At 30.9% G+C, this 21653-nt stretch overlaps 1 protein-coding gene across 1 annotated transcript in view; it reads right to left on the reverse strand.

Annotated features, from left to right (window-relative positions):
- Nucleotides 1–582: 582 nt before the first annotated feature.
- LOC132726178 (uncharacterized) overlaps nt 583–21653 on the reverse strand; it is a 32070-nt gene continuing 10999 nt past the window's right edge. Inside the window, exons 2-9 of the mRNA XM_060711451.1 lie at nt 14950–15195; nt 12357–12599; nt 11591–11857; nt 7409–7554; nt 4927–5035; nt 3583–3695; nt 2229–2460; nt 583–1286 (exon numbers count right to left, since the gene is read on the reverse strand). Coding sequence (XP_060567434.1) covers nt 583–1286; nt 2229–2460; nt 3583–3695; nt 4927–5035; nt 7409–7554; nt 11591–11857; nt 12357–12599; nt 14950–15195 — 2060 coding nt within the window. The remainder of the gene's footprint in view (nt 1287–2228; nt 2461–3582; nt 3696–4926; nt 5036–7408; nt 7555–11590; nt 11858–12356; nt 12600–14949; nt 15196–21653) is intronic.

Below are 21653 nucleotides of genomic sequence, written 5' to 3' on the forward strand. Positions count from 1 at the left end.
TTTTAAACACGAAATTTTAAACATTTTAAAGTTAAACACTTTAAAGTTAAACATTTAATTTTACATTTAATGTTTTATTCCAAATTTTTTTACAAAACATTTTACGTCGTTTTAAATATTGCTTTTTTGATTTAAAGCAATTTATACCTTTTTTTAACAGATTTTTTAAAAGGGTCGTTTTTAAAAAAATTTGCCCCTTTTCAAGGGGAATTTGAATGAAAGGTTAAAAAATCAGGGAAAAATTTAAAATTTTGGTCAGAAATTCCCTTTTAATTTTATGATTAAAATCGGGATGGGAAAGAAAAATTACACAAAAGTGGGCCAAAAGAAATTTTTTTTTTACAGAATTTTCCCGGAAAAAGGTCAATTCATAAAAAAAGGGGGCCTTGTTAAATTTTTTGGCAGGATATATTTTTCTTTTCCAAAACGTTTCCAATATCTAACCTTAAAAAAGCCAAATTTTTTCGAAAAAATTTGTCAATTTAGTTTAACTTGAGATAAAAATAAGCAAATGTTAAAATTTTACAGAAAACTTAAATTAACAACGTAAAATTTTTTGGGGTAAGAATTTGATAAAAACTTTCAATTTAAAAAAAGCGTTTTATTTTTTTTTCCTTCACCGGGTAGGGTTGTATTGGAATTTTTCTCGTCACTGTCGTCTGTCGATGGTTCAACAAACACTGCGGTCAGTTTTATGTCCTTATTCACCTCTTTGTCGTACGAGATCATTGCTAGCTTCATAGATAGAGACAAATTTGATGAATCTGTATCAGGTCGCGCTAAAATATCCAACGATCTGTTGTATAGAGTAGAATTTTCTGCGGTAACATTTAACAATTTTTTCAATGATGGACCTGTTGTACTTATTGTGGTAGAACCGTCTGTTGTTGTTGTTGGTGGTGTTGTTGTTGTTGTCGTTGTCGACGGTAATATGAACGTATATGACGCATGGAACCCTTTTGCCTGGACACGGCTATCTGAAGTGAAGACAATATACAGGGAACTTCCGCTTGATGTAAATGACGTAGATCGTCTGTTACCGCAAAGCGTCTTTAAATGATTCGATGTCGTAAAACTGTCGTAAATCTCAATTTTGTCGTATGCTGTTAAGCAAGACGAGCCTGTATGATCTTCAAGTTCTATCGAACTAAATCTAAGAAACACCTTTGAGTTTTCCGGTCCTTGTATATGCCAATGACACGAGGTCATTGCTTGATAAGAATTAGGCCATCTAGGAGAAGCGAATTCCCCGTTGTCTTTTGTAAACGTTGCTTTACAAGGCCAGTCTGAAAGAAAATGAATGATTTTAATACGATGATAACGAGGCTTAATAATAACAAAGACTGATCAAAATCGACAGATATATGTAAATGTAAATCACTGCCGTTTATTAGAATCAAAATGACTCACAACATCTCAAAGGTAGTATTGGTCTTACCAACTTACGTCACAATAATACATGTATACTATATGACTCTTACGAGGAACGGCACTTTTTTAATTTGCAGACAAACACAATACAGGTCATATGGCGACTTTCCATCTAAGCAGGTGGAGGGAGACCTCGTGTGCCTTTCCGTGCATTATTTCACACAAAAAAATTGCACCTGGGTACCATACCAGAAATCGGTGTTTCAAATAAAACAAGACACAGAAAAAAAAGCTACCACAAAAAGCAAATTACATTCACTGAAAGTGAGGTACAGCAACAATAACAAAAACACTAAACATTATAATATAAGAAACCAACATTTAATAAAACCAAAGTTAAATCAAAAGAAACCAAAGTTATAATGAAAGAAACCGAAGCTACAAAAGTGAAACAAAAGAAACAAAAGCTTAAAGAAACGAAACAAGAGTAAAGGTGACCAAATTTACTTTAACAAAAACTAAAGAAGTATTAAATGAAACCAGAGAAGCTCCAACGGGAAACAAACTTACAAATAAAAGACACTAAAGTTTCTACAAAAGAAACCAATGTTACTATCAACTTGTTTTGTCAGAATTGTCGGAAACTGATTCGGCTGAGATTTCAAAACAAGCTATCTCTAAATTGAAGCTTTTAAATTTATATTTTAATTTCTAAGACAAGTGAAAGTGGAATGTGAAAAGGTCTTTTTCTATTGCCAGCTGTATAAGTAAAACTACTTGTTAAGATTGTATCAAGAAATAAATCTATATTAAACAAGTTATTGGAATAAACATTGTAAAGGCGTGGATCAAAATACCTGCAAAATAAAATATTCTAAATCCTTGGGCATCATTATCTGAATTTGTTACAAACGAAACTTTTGCTTTATGGGTCGTTGTTGCGATCTGCGTTTGGTAGTTTACGAGACACGTGCTCGAACTTGTCCCGTCGCCGGTTGTTTCAGAAACTTTAAGAACGTCGTTGTTATTACTACAAGGTTCATCCGTCTGCCAACCAAGGTCTAAGTGGTATATTTCAAACTGTATGATCTGTGAAAGATTGAAAAATGAACAAAGGGTGTTATTTACGAAAGACAGCAACACCGCGTTTCAACTTCTTGAATGCTCGGCTTCATCTTCGTGAATTCACAAATCCAGCTTCACGAATTCACGCATTTGGAAGTCACGAATCCACGATTCAATTGAAATTTAGAATACATGAAGTTGAAATCGTGAATTCGTGAATTCCGTGTGTTGGAAACGAGAATTCACGAAGTTAAAATTGTGAATTGAAATTGGGAATACATGAAGTTGAAATGTCCCCACTGTTCTTTCGTGGTTATTCCATTAGCTGATTTGGTTTACCTTATCAATACATAAAGGGTATGGAGCTATATAATATAACATTGAAATTGTCAAGAACGGTACAATAGTATTGTTATCATATCCTTATGTTCAAATTTAGGGCGAGTTTTGAAATATATCTCTTTTCTTTAACAATAATTATAAAAGAAAACAGAATAACATGTTCCTTTGGCAAAATATTATGTTGTCCTTTATCATAGAGTAACGAACATCATTTGATGAATAAAATGTTGGGTTTTTTTGTGTGTTTTTTTGTATGATTAATTCAAAGATTCAATTAATAACCGATAATAGAAATCTATTATATATAAACAGTCCAATATACTGATTCATCATTTTTATCAAGGTAGACTATGTCTAATAGTGATTGCCAGGCACATGCTAATGCATATATGACATAAAACAAGTCAATCCGGCCCCAAGTCAATCCGGCAAGTCAATACGGCCCCAAATCAATCTGTCCTCAAGTAAGTGCGGCCCCAAATTAGTCAATACGGCCAAAAGTCAATCTGATTTCTGGTCAACCCGGTCCAATTTTTATGATTATTTATTAAGCACTATTTCCTGATAATTATTCTCATTTGTTCTTGAAAGAATAAAAAAGTTAAAGAAGAAAAAGTGGTGCCAAATAAAACAATTATAACAACATGTTTATCTTCCCCTGATTATGGGTATGTACATGTTGAGCCAGTTCTCAGAAGGGCTGTTACGAACAGTTATTAGGAGCGTTGCATGTGACAGACTACATAGTTCTTAGATAGGGGAAACACCTTTCTACAGCGAAAATACGTAGAATAAACTGATTACCTTGAATTCAGGGACCTCGATCATCCACGTACAGTTTAAATGATGTAAATAATGTCTGGGCCAGTTTGGTGACGCGAAGCTCCCACGGTCTTCATTCAAAATGCCACCGCAATCTATACCAAATATATGATTATACATACTTAGTATATATAAATATACATCAAATCTTTTACATCAAAATAATCACAAAATATACAAAATGGTTGGACAAACAGTTTTTGAAACATTTTCGTGGTCCCTCTTTTTTACACGTATTAAATTAGTATGGTTTTTAGCTTGTTCGGTTAACTAAGATGTTAATATTCAAGAGTACCTTCCAGGCACCGGTTTTGTTGTCAAATGCATGAAATTGATCGGTGTTTAGAACCAATAAATATACAGGTTTTGTTTGGATGGGTTAGGTTTTAACGCTATTTTAGCATACTTTTAGTCATCGGCGATGGTCAATCAAGCCGACTTTCCTAGATAACTAACCAGTAATTACCAAATTCTCTGCAAGTAACCCACTTCTTATTCCACATGATTTTTGAATCAACCGTGATAGACAAATGACCATAATATATAAGGTCCGAGATCATATTTTAAACACCTTGCAACCGTAACCCTTTATAAATATTCTAATGTCAATAATTGGGTAGAAATAATAATACGGTGAAGTCAAAGGCCGGGTCCGCGAAGCAATGCTTAACATAGAAGATTTATAAACTCAAGAAAAGAAAATACAATAACTCTACCCAAAACATGACCCTCAGACCTTCCAAAAAAGATTTCAATTTGGCGGTAGAAAAAAAGATTGGATCGATGGCAAATATCGCTAGACATCTCGGAAACCGTTCTTGAAGGCACAAATGTTCATAAAAAACTGGCACTAAATGTTATTCTCACAAAAGAAAATATAGAGTATTTTGAGATATCAACATTGTCTCATATTTATTTTGTTTTGTCAGGTCTCAACATATGACATATGTTTGTTTACATTGACAACTGTCCGTTTCTTAGAAAGGGCGACAACCAAGATAATCGGCGATGTCTGATTGCCGTATTTCGGACATAGGTATTAAAGACGTTAATTTTAATACTTGCTTGCTGCTCGGCATTATGCGATATTAATGCCCTCGAGTTCATAATGTCCTTCGGGCCTGCGGCTCTCAGGCCATTATGCACATCTTCGGTCCATTGTCGCATAATGCCAAGCAGTAACCAAGTATTAACCCCTAACTACATGGTACTGTAACAAATTTCTCAGAAACAATTGAACAGAATGAGTTTTAACACAAAATTTCAATTTATCAACAATGAATTGAAAGAAAAATGAATATATTTACTATTGGCATAAGCACATACCTAAAGATGGTTTCATTTCAAAATGGTGGACATTAACTTCTTCCGGTGTGTAAAGACCCCCCGCATCGCTTCCGGTTGCATGACTTAATAGGCACGTTCCTTTCTGAATCTGAAAATGACAAGCTCGTTGCATATACTGTTTCCACTATATTTAACATCGAAGTATGTATAAAATAATATCCTTTTTATTTTTAATTCAAGACAATATTTCTTATCTTATTATTTTCAAATATATATTCGAATAGTTACAGCGTCAAAGCTACATCAAGTTTGTATCACTTTCTTTCGGACGTTTGAAAATGATTTTTACAAACAATACTTAGATAAAATTGCAAGTACCCATTTTGTCAAATCATTTAAATAACATGCAAAGATAACTTTATCAACAAAAGGCCTTGCAGAAAATAGTGGTGGTTATGTCCATTTTGAACACTTTCTTCTTGGCTCTACAAATTTGTAATCTCCGTGAAACTGGCGTAGAGGAAATGATTTCCTATTAGAGAAAATGAATCACTAATAGAGGAAATGAATTGGAAATAGCCATTTATCATAAATCAAATATGTGACAAATATAGTACTGTTTAGTGCCAAATTGTATAAAATGATGATCCATAGCGCGCATACATCACGTGTTCTCCTGTTTTAAACTGTCCCAAACAATAATAAGGATTACCCTCTGAGTAATTATAAAATTGCTACGTGCACTTTTCTTTCTTTCTTTCTTTTTTTCTTTCTTTCTTTCTTTCTTTCTTTCTTTCTTTCTTTCTTTCTTTCTTTCTTTCTTTCTTTCTTTTTTCTTTCTTTCTTTCTTTTTCTTCTTTCGTTCTCTTACTTTCTTTCTTTCCCTTTTCTTTCTTTCTTTCTTTCTTTCTCTTGCTTTCTCTCTTTCTTTCTTTTTTTCTTTCTATTTCTAATTCTTTCTTTCTTTTTCTTTTTTCCTTTTCTTTTCTTTCTTTCTTTCTTTCTTTCTTTCTTTCTTTCTTTCTTTCTTTCTTTCTTTCTATTTTTCTCTCTTTCTTTCTTTTCTTTCTTTCTTTCTTTCTTTCTTTCTTTTCTTTTTCATATCTTTTTCTTTGGTCTCGTTTTAATGTTGTATAACGAATTTTCTATTTGCAAAATGCTTATGTTGAAAACAAATGTCATTTTATACCACAAAACAACTTATTAATAACGTAAGCTACAAAGCCACGGTAAACAAAATATTTGCATTGAATACTTCAATTTTTAATCATTTCTACAAACAATTTTCAATTTGTTTACAAAATAGCAGAAATCATTAATTAACAAAATAATAAGATATTAAAAGATAGAGAAAATGCCCCCCACCAAAAAGTACATTAATCAAAAAGTTCTTCGTCTCTCCGATACCTCACTGCGAGATAATTCGAGAATGTGTGAGACTACGAGTAAAAAGTCCCTGTGATAAATAATAGGGGATGACACTTAATTATAGGAATTAACGGACACAATATTTACAACTCCCCTGATAGTCTAAGGAATTAAGACAGCAAAATAAATCGTCTACAGCTCAGCATGATTTTTATTGGCTTAAACAGAAGAATAAGACTAATGAAAACTTTCCGACAACGACCAAGATATATAGAAATAACATAGAAGAACAGCAAAAACAACATATTAAAGAAAGAAAGAAAGAAAGAAAGAAAGAAAGAAAGAAAGAAAGAAAGAAAGAAAGAAAGAAAAAAAGAAAAGAAAGAAAGAAAGAAAGACATGAACGAAAGAAAGAAATAAGGAAAGAAAGAAAGAAAGAAAGACATGAACGAAAGAAAGAAAGAAAGAAAATAGCACCATAACAACGTTAAAAACATTTAAAGAAGACAGAAAATGAAAAACAACAACAAATAGAAAAAGAAACACTTAAGACAACATTAATGTAAAAGCTATTTAGAGAAGAATTAGTTCATCTATTTGATATTTTCATGGAATGTTGAGAGCGTATAGAATTAGAAAACTATTCGATATTTTCAGGTCATGTTGTTAGCTTCGTGTGTTGACATTAAAGACCCATTATTCTTCAAAAATGCTATCATTTTTATTTCTTAAACACTTTTTTGATTTTTTGCAATCCTGTTACAGTTTAAGAAAATAAAAACTCATTTACCGTATAGATGAACTATATTTTGCTTAAATTTTGCTCTATTGGCAGTTTGTATAATTATAAGTGGATCAGTATTTTATATGGAAGTCAAAATACTACTTTGTTAACATTTTCCTACCTTTATGTAACATTACTGCATGTTCAGTACTACTTTCTTCAGTTATTAAGCATCTAACATATTCTAAAAGCATTATAAAAACTTTTTTTTTAAATGCTTAACATTTCTTAAAAATTACAAAAAGTATGGATTTTTAGGCATAATGTGCCTTTAATAAAATATCTTGATTGATTGATTGATTATTGTTGTTGATGATGATGATGGTTTTGTTGATGATGATGATCACGTGATAGAAGTGACGTCATTACCTGGTAATCAAATGATCTGCAGACGAAATCCCTCTCCTCTAAACATTTGCGCGCGCATGTTTCAGGTGTCACCCTCCAGATTGTGCGGTCGTTGTTGCCTAGCAACGAAGCATACGGCGTCGGATAGAAATATTCTAAATATTCTCCTGAAACAAATATTGATACATCTATTATATAATTTAAATATTGTTTTATGAACATGAATGGTAAATCCCATGATACAATTACATTGGAAATACTGAAGTTGAATTTAAATAATGATAAAAAAGAGTTGCAGATATCAATAGTGTGTCATAGTTCGGCTGACCATTACCACGGATTTATATAACAAATATAAATTTGTGCCATTACATAAGAGAGATTTTGACAGAGTTTACTGGAATTCAAAGCCGTATCTTTTTTATTATTTATTTTTTTATTTATTTTTTTTCCTTTTTTTTTTTTTTTTTTTTTTTTTTTTTTTTAACCTTTTTAACATGCAAATTTATTGAGGATATCTAAAGACTTACATCGCAATATAACATAAAACAATGACGACGAATACGACAATAGTTTATAATGATGATAAACGATGAAATAACAAATTGGTATAATGGAAAAATATTTGTGATATTTTAAAGAAAAATATTTCATCAAATTATGAAATTGCTTAGATAAAAAGTGCCGATCTTTTTTTATAATTTAATCAAGTAAAATATGACCTAAATCAAATCAGTACAATATTTAGCCAAATCAATATCTGACTGGTCATTTTAGGGAGTATACTACTAATATTGAAATATTAACATATTTTCGCGATGCGATAATTAATCAAAAATGTCTGAGATATCCAGTATTAGTAATCAGCTCATGTCCTTTTTGCTGTACTAACAATAGAGATTCCTCTTGTGAAAATTAGTTTTTATTGACGAATATTCCTAGACCTCGGTCAAGTAATACAAATAATTAATCGAGTGTGTTCTCCGAGAATTCTCTCTTTCTATTTTTAATAACTATCAACTCAAAGGAGCCGCTTTTTAGTATTCATAGACAGCCAGTCAATCAAGCTGAGGGGGAAATATATGATTAAATCTCGACCCTTATATTGCCAAAAGACACCAGTCAAAGTAATACACGCTGTGGCTCGTGAAAATCGTGCTGTCACTGAGGTAATGAATTGAAAGGCTGGGTTATATTGCTAAGAGTCATAAGAAAAAGGAGAGAGAAAGTATATTGCATTTAATACAAGAATACAAATGTTTGCGTTTAAGTTTGTTTTTATGAACATATAGGCAATATAATGTAATTTAATATTCTTTTAATCACATACCAAAAAGCGAGACCTTTGAAGTGATAAAGAAACAATTTTCATTGTATAACGCTAATATTTAGAGCGTCTTAACGCTCTATTAATTAACGCAAATGACGTCACATCAAAATATCGCCCCATTAAAGCAAAAAGGTACCAAGCGACATTTTGGCCAAAAATGACTTTTAAACATTTTTCATTATTTTTTAATGTTATCTTTAATCTGTAGAAATATCTCTGTAGTATCATGTTTATTTACAGATATATAAGGTTATGTAAAAAGGTACAATGTCAATATTTTCCCATTTAGTAATGCAAAAAGGTACCATATGCATATCAGTTTGAGCAAAAAGGTACCAAGCGTCACATAGTACCTTATTGCATTGTATGACTTTACAAGTTTTGAGCATTTATTTTAATGCAAAAAGGAACCATGTGTCACACGGTCCCTTTTTGCACACAAAGAATTTACGACCCTTAAGATTATTTTATATACCAAATTGTTTTCTTGGTACCTTTTAGCTTTTTAATGAATACACAATCTAGATGTTGCTAAGGACATCAAATATAACAAAAAAAACCAGAGTATTGTTTCTGTTTTAAATCGAGGAATGATAACAGTGTGAAGATAATGATAGTGTATAAATGACTTCTTCACAAAACTGTGGACGTAAAAAGAAAAGTAAATCTTGCCAACAAGATACATGGGGTATATGGAAGGAGAAGCATGACACGGAAGCGCACATCTGCAAATAAACTAAATTATGATATAGTTAAATTGGTGAAACAGCATAAAGAGTAATTTCCTTAAATAAAATCTCATTATACAAGAAAAAAAACTGAAAGAAACAATACCTATCTCATGACTATGACTTAAACATTAAAAAGATGTGGAAACTGTAAACTATTGAAAGTGAAAAGAAGGAAATAAAACCTGTTAAGCAACATACATATAGGAAGGCAGTAGGCACACTAGATGGCACGATCAAGGAACAATATATTGAACATCAAAAACAGAAAGAAAATTCACAAGAAGAAAAGATTTAAAGTAAAGTTGGAGCAAAAGGTGAACCATGCGTTTATGTTGCATGTTTTGATCTCAATGCCGTTGTAACAACCCCTTGCTCATTAGTGAGTGAGCTTTACAATTTAAGAAAACTCTGTTGCTACACAACTTGACAGTATATTCCTTATGAGACAAAAATGTTGCAGTCATGTATGGGATAAAACCAACGCTGCAAAGAGAGGTGAAATAGCTTCCTGCTTAATAAAAACCCCTTTTCTACTTGCCAAAGTGGTTATGTCAAATAAGTCATATATTTTTCAGATTCATACGGGGGACAAAACAGAAATTGATTCATAGCTGCGTCTCTTCTTTTATATTATTACAAGTTCCAAGTTTAAGATTGATCACAAATTTCTTGTATCGGGTCACTCACAGATGGAGTGACAACTTGACTCTTGAAGGGGCAAAGAAAAAAAATTCCTGTATAATTATGTATCATTCAATTGTGTTCTCTTATATCACTGGCCAGAAAATCACAGCCATACATAGTGCTATGTTAATGAAATATAGCCATGTTTTTGATTCCAAATACTTCATTAAAAAAACAGTGTCTGAGACTCAAAATTCTGGAAACAAAGTGATCCCTCGGAAGCATTAATCACAACAAATTAACATAAGAATTGCAGATTCGGTTTGATTGAGTCTGTGAATGAGGGATAATGAATAAGTGCAACATCCCTCACGCCCCCTAGCACCGGCTTGAGCGGTACTCAATTCTCAACACTTTATAGTGTTGGCATCAATGATCCCGAAGGACCAGAAATATAACAACACTGAAGTGAAGTACATCCATTGACGGACAAAGAGTAAACTGGCTACAAGTGGAATTAATACAGGTACCAAAGGAAAGCACAAAGCCAGTCATTTGTAAATTAGAGCTTCAATGCTGAAGATGTTATGGAAATAGAAGTTCAGAATTCAGAATCTAAAGTATTAGTGGACAAATGGTGAATAATATATGAAGTTATGAAACAAAACCTCCAGTTTCTATTCAAAAGAAAAATGACTTTGTGTGCAAAGAAAATTATCCAAAAAGAGTTCCATAATTATAATGCCACTTAACCAACATAAAAGAAAGAAAGGATTATGTCACAATGGAATCTGATGAGAATGATTCTGATTTTGACTAACAATGTAAGAGATTTTGACAAAGTCATTGAGATTGATCACAAAGGAAGACTTTCAAAACATGCAGTATGATAGTTGTATCAGATATTTACTGAAAACACAAGAATTTCATATTATTATTTGTATCATTGTAGAATAAAACTGTAACCAAATGATGCTTTTTGTTAATATTGTTGGGACAAAAAGGTGCCAACTGCCATATGGTACCTTTTTTTGATATATTCGACAGCAAATGTTAAAAATCATACAATGCAAAAAGGGGCCAAGCGATCATATGGTACCTTCTTGCATTTGTCGGTCAAAATTTTTATTAGTGCAAAAAGGAACCATTTCCTTTAATTGATTAATTATCACTTATTAGTAATATATAAGCTTCCCAACTTTTTGAGCATGTACATTCAAACATTATCTAAATATATGTAAAGTTTCTTTGCCATGTTGTAAAAACCTGATTTGATATGGAACTTCAAATCTTTAAACGCGATTTTCTCGAAAACATGAAAATGTCACTTGGTACCTTTTTGCTTTAATGTGGCGATATATGCACGGCCGTGCAATACTATTTTTACGGAGTCGCAAAATTGGCACGGGTATGTGATTAATAATTGTATCGATTATGCATAGACGAAAGATTGGTTTTTTCTTCAAGTTTGAAATCCGATAATTTACTTATCTTTATCATGTATATACACATACTAACCTATTAACTCGTAATGCATAACCTGATATTTGGAATCATATTCTGTTCTTATTCCGTGAACATTAGCTGCTATATACTGACTCAGTTGACATGATTGTTCATCGTATACGTAATCAAAGCTCGCGCACGGAAATGACGTTTCGGCTAAACATAGCTGTGCGCATGCGTCTAGGTGTACACCAAGCACAATTTTTCCATGGGTTTGGACACCTTCGAGAGTCTGTAGAGATCCAAAACCATAATTGATGAATTTTCCAAGAGCGCCATCTACAAGTAAAATGATTGTAAAGACAATATAAGTATATTTATAAGTGGATATTTAAGAAACATTTATCAATATCGTATATATCTGTAAAGCTGTCAATCGGAATATCATGTACCAGTAACTTTAACCCCATCGGTTTAATACAGGATAAAGCGGAGAAAATTACAAATTAGAAGGGCTTTCTTAACTCCCGTCAGTTCTTAAAACTGTCACGTAAAACCATTTGGTGCCAAAATAGCCTTGGCTATAGGGCTATATTTAACTTGCATAACAGAACCATTAAGTTGTATTTTTATATTTTGACAATTCCTGCGGGGTGTTCCTTAACCAGGGATTCCAAAGTATAAGTCCCTGCTACTCCTCGGGGACCGAGTTTACACTTGTCATTTAGATTAAAGGTCGAATCAATATAGGTATGCAAGCACCTTGATTTCATATTAAACCATATTTTAAAGAAAAAACAATCCTAAGAAATGTGCATTTCTATAATTCAATACTCACTAGATTTTCGTTCATAAAAATCTGTATTACTCCGCCGTACAAGGCCGTTGACGTCATGGACATCCTTATCTGTTAGCCAGCAATTCCTTCTTCGTTCTTCATAATCAAAGCCAAGACATTTAAACGTAATCTCTAATATACATCTGCGTGCGCACTCTTCCACTGTCAGTCCGCGTATATTCCTGTTATGACGTAACGTTATCACGTGGTTTGGAATTCTGTTAAACAGCCGTTCATATGCAGCTGAAATAAATAAAAACTAAAAAATCACTTTTGTCATTTCAGTACACAAATTAGTATATTTGAAATTATTGGCCAAAGTCCGTCTGTCATCAGTATGACTTCCTGTACAATTAAAACTGGATATAAGAAAATTTCCCATTGGTCAGTTTAAAGTTACAAACTGAAATCGGCGAATCTCATTGGTCATTCTAAAAGGACAGGTATAACCATACTAAAATAAAAATGTAAAGGATAGTTCTTATCATCCTTAAATAAAATTTTAAGGTTAGCGCTATTTTAAAATGTGAGGAATAGTTTGGCTACTATAAAATAAAATGTAAAGGACAATCGCAACTACTCGGCCCTTTCCGTCAGTCTTTGGATAAGGACCTCGAACACAATAGTATGAATACACAGAACGTTAGAAATATATTTATTATTATGGTTGTAGAAACCGAAAGTACAAAAAAAACCAACCTGTTGACATTTAGTCGGATTTGTTTAAAATTGAACATCAGTGGGCATATTTAAATTACAAATTGTTGTCAGACATATTTTCAAGCATAAGAGTACCGGGACACACATAAGGTGTCAAATATATACATTCGTTTGACATTATCTCTGTTTATGTTTACATCTGAAACCACGTGGTAGAACTACTTTCAATCTGTATTGTTTCCGAGGTTATTATAGATAATAGCCGAGGCAGTTCCGAATATGTATTGGAAAGTTCTAAAATAAATGTACAGGAATGGGGATAGTCAGTTAACATTTAGGTCAGTTTGTAAATGATAACAAAATTTACAAAGTCAAACAGAAAGCAAGTAAAACGGACTCCTTAAATAGAATTTGTTCTTCTTTGAAAAATCATCAATATAAATATGCTATAATTATATTTCAATGTTTTCAAAATTGATATCTTCTTAAAAGGTGCAAGAAATAATTATCATGTCATTGTTATGCAGGCATTGCTATCATTTCTTTTTATATGGAAAACTTAAAAATAACATAATTTTGCATGTTAAAAAGTTTTACTTCGGCCGAGTATCGAGTGACAGGACGGTTCATACTGTTTCAACACTGCAAATTAAAGGCACTGCTAAATGCCAGGACATACAAAATTCAATAAAAAAAAAAAGATGATAATAAATTATTTTCAAAATACTGCAAAGACTATGACGAAAAGCAAAAAAAAAAATATCCACATAAATTGAAAATCAAAATATCTTTGCCAATTATATACTTGCAGTCTTGAACAATTAGGCAATTATAAAACATCATCATCTCTAGCAATATGTCTATACAAATCTCTTTTATTATCTTGGTCATTTATCATAATATGTGTTTTGTATTAAATATAAAGAGAAATTCGAATAACTTTGTTCATATCTTCTACAATGAAGTGTTGTCAATGAAAATTATTGAAAATGAATTATAGCGTCGGCAGAACAGAGTGATCGTTCAGATTTGTGCAACAGCCCGTCTTTCCAACATCATTAATCATAAACGCTTTTCGTTACTTTTGATTCCTTTAGGACTAATCTCAACTCTTCAAAAATGAGACAAATATGGCGCCTGCGTTGTTGTGGTAGATATTAATCAAGTTTTGAAACTTTTGCATTTACTTATCAGAACTTGTTTTCCACTGAGGTATTTTCCAGGAACATGATCTGATTTCGTAATTGATGTTGAATAATTGTTCGGTATTTCAATTTTGACGTAAACTTCGTCATAAAATTGTCATAATATTTCATTTTAAAAGTCATAAATTCAACAGCTTATCTAAGGATAGAAATTAATAAATGATGCAATACTGAAAGATAAAGAAGTCATTATGATGATGATGATGATGATGATGATGATGTTGATGATGAAGATGATTATGATGATAATGATGGTGATGATAATAATAATAATAATAACAGTAATAACAATAACAACGACAACAATAATAAAATAATAAAGATTATTATAATAATAATAATACTACTACTACTACTACTACTACTACTAATAATAATAATAATAATAATAATAATAATAATAATAATAATAATAATAATAATAATAATAATAATAATAATTATTATAAAAATAATTATAATGATAATAATAATAATGATGATGATAATAATGATAATAATAGTAATGATAATTATAATGATGATAATAACAATAATAATAATAATAATAATATCATTAATAACCATAATAATAATAAATAATAATAATAATAATAATAATAATAATAATAATAATAATAAAAATAGTAGTAGTAATAAAAATAATAATAATAATGAGCTTAAAGAGACCAATTTATCAATAGAATATTTAGTACATGTATTTCGATGAGACTAGAAATAAATCTTACTTCGATAGTGATCGAATCCCCGCGCGTGCTGAAGTCCGACCAATGGTTCTGTGTGTGTGTGATTATGCAAATGACATTCCTTATTTAAGTTGTCGATATCAAATGATTTACATTCGAATTCTGTTTCCCTTACACAGCTTGCTGCACATTTTTCTACAGTTGCATTTTCAAAAACCTCTTGCGGAATGGCTTTTAGATAGTTGTCAGGAATTCGTCTGTACATGGACTGGTATTCGACCCCTTTACCTGAGAAAATAGTAAAAATTCAAGTATGTTATTAAGTATACCAATCAAAGTTTAAATACTTACGAACTGAAACAGAGGTGGTTATCGTTTTTTTCTAGACTGATATAAATATTAACACTTAACACATTATAGAAGGAATAATACACCCGTATGCCCATCTGTATTTGTGTAACAATAAATTAACCAGATGTCAAATTAAATTAAAGTAAAAACTTTTGAAAATTTTAATTTAATTATGTTTACACTGTTTTTTTGGACTGGAATATAGAACGAAAAAAAAAATTGGATGTTATAAACTGTTCAAGGTCCATGCCTACGCTAGTTACTTGTATGAGAGGCTTCTTATGTTTATACAGAAAGGTAAATTCAGAATATTTATCTACATACGATATAAGAAGTCAAAAACATGTCTACATCTTTGGAGAAGCACGTACTTTATGATTTGATTAAACATATTTTATGCTATTGATATTCTCAGAATTGCATATGAAAATGTAAAATGATACATTATATACCTTTTTATTCAATTTCTTGATTTAAAATTATACGCACTGTTTTTGATTGGGCTTTAAATTGTATCAACACAGTAAAATGTCATATGGCTGCTTTCCAGCTTTACTGGCAGACTCAGGTGCACCTCTGTGCATTATTTCAGGCATGAACGGGCACTGGAGTTGCACCACTGATGTTCCATAAATCTGAAACCGTATTTATGAATTTTATTCACGAAATATACGATTTTGTTGTATTGCTTTCCAATATTTAATCATTAACTTTTTAAGAGGATAATCTGCTACATTTGTTGAATCTTTTATTTAAAAAAAACTTATATTGTTCAAGAATACGATTACAAAGGAATTATGAAAGAGATTAGCAACATTAAAGAAAAGCAATTAAAGAAATTAGAAACCGATAAATTGTGAAACAAAGTTTTCAAAAAGAAAAATATTGGATATTTGCATATTCTTGCACAACGATAAACGCACATTGCTCATTAGCAACATATCATTATCGTCTTAACATCAAAAACGTATGTTTATAGCCATATCTTAAAAGCTTTAAAGCGGCAAAATCAAAGGATCAATCCTATTACTAATGTATTGAAAAACAGACTTTCACTGCAATAGTAAATTATTGATCAATCTATGTATGCTAATATGTGAAGTGAAATTATTAACATTGTCATATAGTTTAGAGTTGTATATATATCATATGTAATCTGTATGTGTTAAAGGCACATTATGCCTCAGAAATCCATATTTTTATTAAAGTGTTTCGAAATGTTAAACATGTGTTAAATAATGTTTTAATAATGGATTTAGAGCATGCAAGATGTTTATAACTGAAAAAAGGTAACACTGAACATGAAGTAACGTGTCATAAAGACAGGAAAATGTAAGCAAAGTAGTATTTTGACTTCCATACAAAATACTAATTCACTAAAATCATACCAATTGCATGCAGAGCAATGAAAGCAAATTATAGTAAATCATTGTAGCAAACGAGTATTTTAATTTAAAACTAACATGATGCCAAAAAGAAAAAGGTTTTGAGAAATAAAAAAAATGACAGCACAATGGGCCTTTAAATTATTTCTTGTTCTTTTGCCCATTGATTTCTCGTATAGGGGCAGACAGATACGCTGTTTTGCATGGAATTTCAAGATGACGTCACATTAATAATTCCGTGATTACCACTGAATGAACGAACTAATCTACGAAAGTTAATTAAAACTTAATTACAATATATTTCTATATATCAATGATAATTTCTGCTTAAGACGGTGACAGAGAGCGTACAAGATAGCCAGTGCGGTCCATAGCCAAATTCTTAGCATTTTTTATTTCTGTCGTGTATGGCGATCTTACCCGTTTCCAATTGTTTATAAATATTAAATTTTTATTATATATTTTATAACATAATCAGAGAAGCATATTTTTAAGCGATGCAAGAATTATTGCCCATGATGCAACCGGTAAAAGTGTAGACGTATTCGATTCGCTCAATCCAAGTACAATGTTGATATAAAAAAGAATAAAATCAAATGATATTCATTTCTTGCAATTTCTTCTTAACGTCGTCTACAAAACATCCGATGAAATTATTGCTCAACTCGAAATGAAATCGTATTAGTTCGCTGTTTTAGACATTACCGGAAGTGATTTAATGTGCTGCGTCATTTAATTTAAACGTTTGAAATAGAGTATAAATCGTTACTATGATGCTGTAAACCAATATTGTCTGCAGTAAATTTAGCAATCAGATGTTAAATAAGGTAGACTTTAAAATGTAATTGTATGAATACGCGTGCTTTAGCTTATGCCTTGAATTCTTTATAGATGTTTGAATCAGATATAACTGGAATATAAAGACAAAACCGAAATGACGTTATAACGTACCGAAAACACTGTTGGCTTTTCTTAAAAAGTCATCTGTGAGAAAGGCGCAAGAAAACTATTCAGTTCTAAATGTGTACGACGACCTCCAGCTATACTATTCGGATTTTATTGTCCGATTGAAATGGTTGAGTTACGTGAGTTATGTCAGTTGAAACAGTTAAGTCACTTGAATTATAATGTCAATTGAAACAGCTGGGCCACGTGAATTATTATGTCAGTTTAAACAGTTGGGTCACGTGAGTTATAATGTCAATTGAAACAGCTAGGTCACGTGAGTTATAATGTAAATTGAAACAGCTATTTCACGTGAGTTATAATATAAATTGAAACAGCTAAGTCACGTGAGATATAATGTAAATTGAAACAGCTTAGTCACGTGAGTTATAATGTCATTTGAAACAGCTAAGTCACGTGAGTTATAATGTCAATTAAAACAGCTGAGTCACGTTAATTACAATGTCAATTGAAACGGTTGAGTCATGTCAATTGAAACAGCTATGTCACACGAGTTATAATGACACGATTAGCCAATGAAAAGCAACAATACAAACGTGCATTATTATAAATACTTTTATAAACCATAACAAATCACACGAAGAATATAGAGGTTGATAAGGCCGCTATCTAAAGTTTACTCTTCATATCATTGTTAAAGATTATTTAAAAAAAACTTGTGGTTGTTCCAATAAATTAGTATATTATGTATTGTTTACAGATTAGAATTCCCAATCAAAGAAATGCGAGTGTTAAATCAAAATGGCCCAGCTCTATCTTAAAAGAAGAGGAGACGAAATTTAAGGCCAAATAGTAGACAAATTGACTGAAAGAAAATGATAGTCAGTAATTCTACTATTTTTTCAGTAAATTATATTTTGAATCACACAGAGCAGAAATAAAAATTTTCAGCTTAGAATTCCTTTGATAAAATTGCAACATGAATAAAGTTGGAATACAAAAAAATAGATAAAGATAAACAATCTATCCATAAAAAAATATTTGAAGTTTTGACACAAGATCAATTTATTTGTATAATCTTCCGGAATAAGTGTATGTCATTTTTGGTGCTTTAATTTGTCTGGCTGTCATTCGCAAAACTACAATGTTTTAATGTTTTTGTTTTGACCGCATAAATATAATGTTTTATTACTCCCATTTTTACCACAAAACTACAATATTTTCAAAACTATGATATGTTTTTGCTTTCATTTAACTACAACACTGTTATTGCTTCTTGTATTTATTTTTCAATTAATTATATAAAACATAGTATCTTAAAGATAGATAAATTCTTTAGCATTGTCCTTCTGTTGGAAATACATGCATTTTGAACAGTGCCTGACACTTTGTTGATTAAAAATGAACGATTGAATTTCGCATTGTATATATTATATGTTATGCATACTGTACACACTATATCAGGGGGCTTTTAAAAAAAATACTAATAGAAAAAAAGAAAAGCATTCACTTTGCAACAAAACATTGCTATACAATATCTTATAACATTTGACATTACGATGCATTTTTTATATTGCGACAATGGTCAGTTCAATATAGATCTACGACATTAAAACAGCATCAAAAATATGGCTTATACAGGTAAACTATGTCTTATAATGAAATTACACCGTATTTTATCGTATTTTATCGTATTTTATCTTATCTTATCGTATTTTATCTTATTTTATCTAATTTTATCTTATTTTATCTTATTTTATCTTGCAAGGCTGTTAGTCATCAATTAACGACCGTGTCAACTGATCATGGTTTGCAGTGTCCGCTTTTCAGTTTATACATATCTTAAAATGTTCCCACTTCCCAACAATGATTAGTGCATTTGTCCAAATTGAAAATTTTTCAATAAGAAATTAAATGCATATATTTTAATGATTACATATAATGTGGACAAGTATTTGCAGTACATATTTTACATATTCTTCAATGCTTAAAAAAATTGTTTTTAGAAGCATAGTTATATACATATATAAAATTTCACAAGTGTGGTAACAACCTTTATTAAAACATACATGATCTTTCAAAAAGCCTTTGTACGAAGGATAAAATCAAACCTGAGGCATAAGGGGCTTTTAGATAATTATTTGGTTTGTCGGGTTAAGTTCTGTTAATATCCACCTTGTCATAAATCTATGTTATAAAAGTTCACCAAACCTTTATGCCTGACCTTGTCATGCAAACTCAAAATAAATATCATTATATCATATTATCTTAAATTTATCATTTAATGTTTGTTATACTTAATTGAAAAGGTAAATGATGTGAGCTCGTTAGGAGAACTCCGCTTCATATAGACATTAAAAGGTTTTATTAAAAGTCACATCATAGCAACGGTAAGATCAAAGGCTCTTTTCCTAGTAATTTCCCCAGGTGAGTTACGATGTTACATCATTATTTCACTGTAAAGTAATCAATACACATATATATTTTACTTTATGACAGTAAACCTGGAAAGTCACATGTGTTTAAATAGCTGTCGATCGTTTATATATATCATTTTAAATAGCAAGAATGGTTAAAACATATTTATTTAAGCTCGATGGCGAAAAGAACCTTTACAACTGATGTTCATCACTTTCGAGATTCTTTTTGATTTAATTGCTTTCGAAATACCCCCCTTTTCCCAGATTTTTGTGTTATGGATTTTATCATTTTCCATCGAGTAGGGGGTTTTCACTGACCAAAGACTGACGTCATGCTTAGGCCTAAGCTTTAAAAACAAACAGAAGCCGCCTTTAAGTTTATTTAGTGAATATAAGTCGAATCCTTAAAAGGTTAATTTTGTGAAAACGGGCGAATGCTTTAAAATTAATTAATCTTTTAAATAACACCTTCACTACTTCTTATAATAAAGATTTATGAGTAAAATGAGAAAACATTCAATTAGGAACGTGAAAAAAATGCACATTTGTTATATATTTTCTTGTTTTCCCCTTCAATTACGTATTATTGTTGATTTTAAAGATTTTTCTTTTTTTCCTTATTCTCATTTGATAACGCGTTTTGAATATTCTGTTTTCCAGTGATGAAAAGATCTACCAAGAAATGAAATTTCTTTTCATTTAAAGGTTTTTACTACCTCTTCAATTGCCCACGATGAATAGAAAGCAAAATTTTCTTCTTTTATAATCAATGTTCGTAATTTGAAGACGTGAACAAATTATCGTATGTCTCCTATAAAATAAATTGCGAAATTATTCCTTAACTCGAAATGGAAACCTATTACTCCGCTGTAATACATATTATCTGAATTTCATTTAATGCGTTCTCGTCATTTAATTTCAACATTTAAAGTAGTTTATGCATTTTCTCTATAATTCATTTCAAATTATATTTACTTTTAGAAATTCTAGTAATACGACACTTTCCGCGGATATCATAACTTTTTAATTTCATACCATCTCCAGATAATGACGTTAAAGATACAGTAATATTGCTCATCATTAAATTTTAATGATAATATACATGTATGAAGTTTTCCACAGTGTGTTAAATGTTGGATTCTGCTTAAGCCGGTGCTAGGGGGCGTGAACGTTAACTTGCACTTTCCATTACCGTCCATGAACAGGCTCAATCAAACCGAGCCTGCAACATTTTCAGTTTTGTGGTTTTGGGCGTTTTTAGGGTTTTTTCCTCTATTATATTCCAAAGTTTTATTAATGTTGGATTAGGTTGAAGCCGGTGCAAGGGACCGTGGAAAGTAACATACTTTTAATTAATCAATCAAACTGAGGCTGCTGCTTGTTCAATTTTATCGTTTTGGGCGTCCTTTAAGAATTCCATTTCTCTAAAAAAATCATCTCAGCTTTGATATGTATCGAAATTCAAGTTTTTTAGTAAAATGGTCACAGCTGTTAACATGTATATATATGGCGCCTTTTTTTTGTTGAACGCGGTTATGTAGAATATTTTTTTTAGATATTGATTGTACCATTTATTCCAATTCTTATTACATGTAATCTAATAAAGACACGAATTTTTTAACACATTTTTTTCCTACTTAGATTAAGTATTCAGAATCGCTGCTTGTTACTGAAATAAAAGTAA

This window comes from Ruditapes philippinarum, unplaced genomic scaffold, assembly GCF_026571515.1.
Source record: "Ruditapes philippinarum isolate M1 unplaced genomic scaffold, ASM2657151v2 ctg3301_1_1_1_1, whole genome shotgun sequence".
Classification (NCBI taxonomy): domain Eukaryota; kingdom Metazoa; phylum Mollusca; class Bivalvia; order Venerida; family Veneridae; genus Ruditapes; species Ruditapes philippinarum.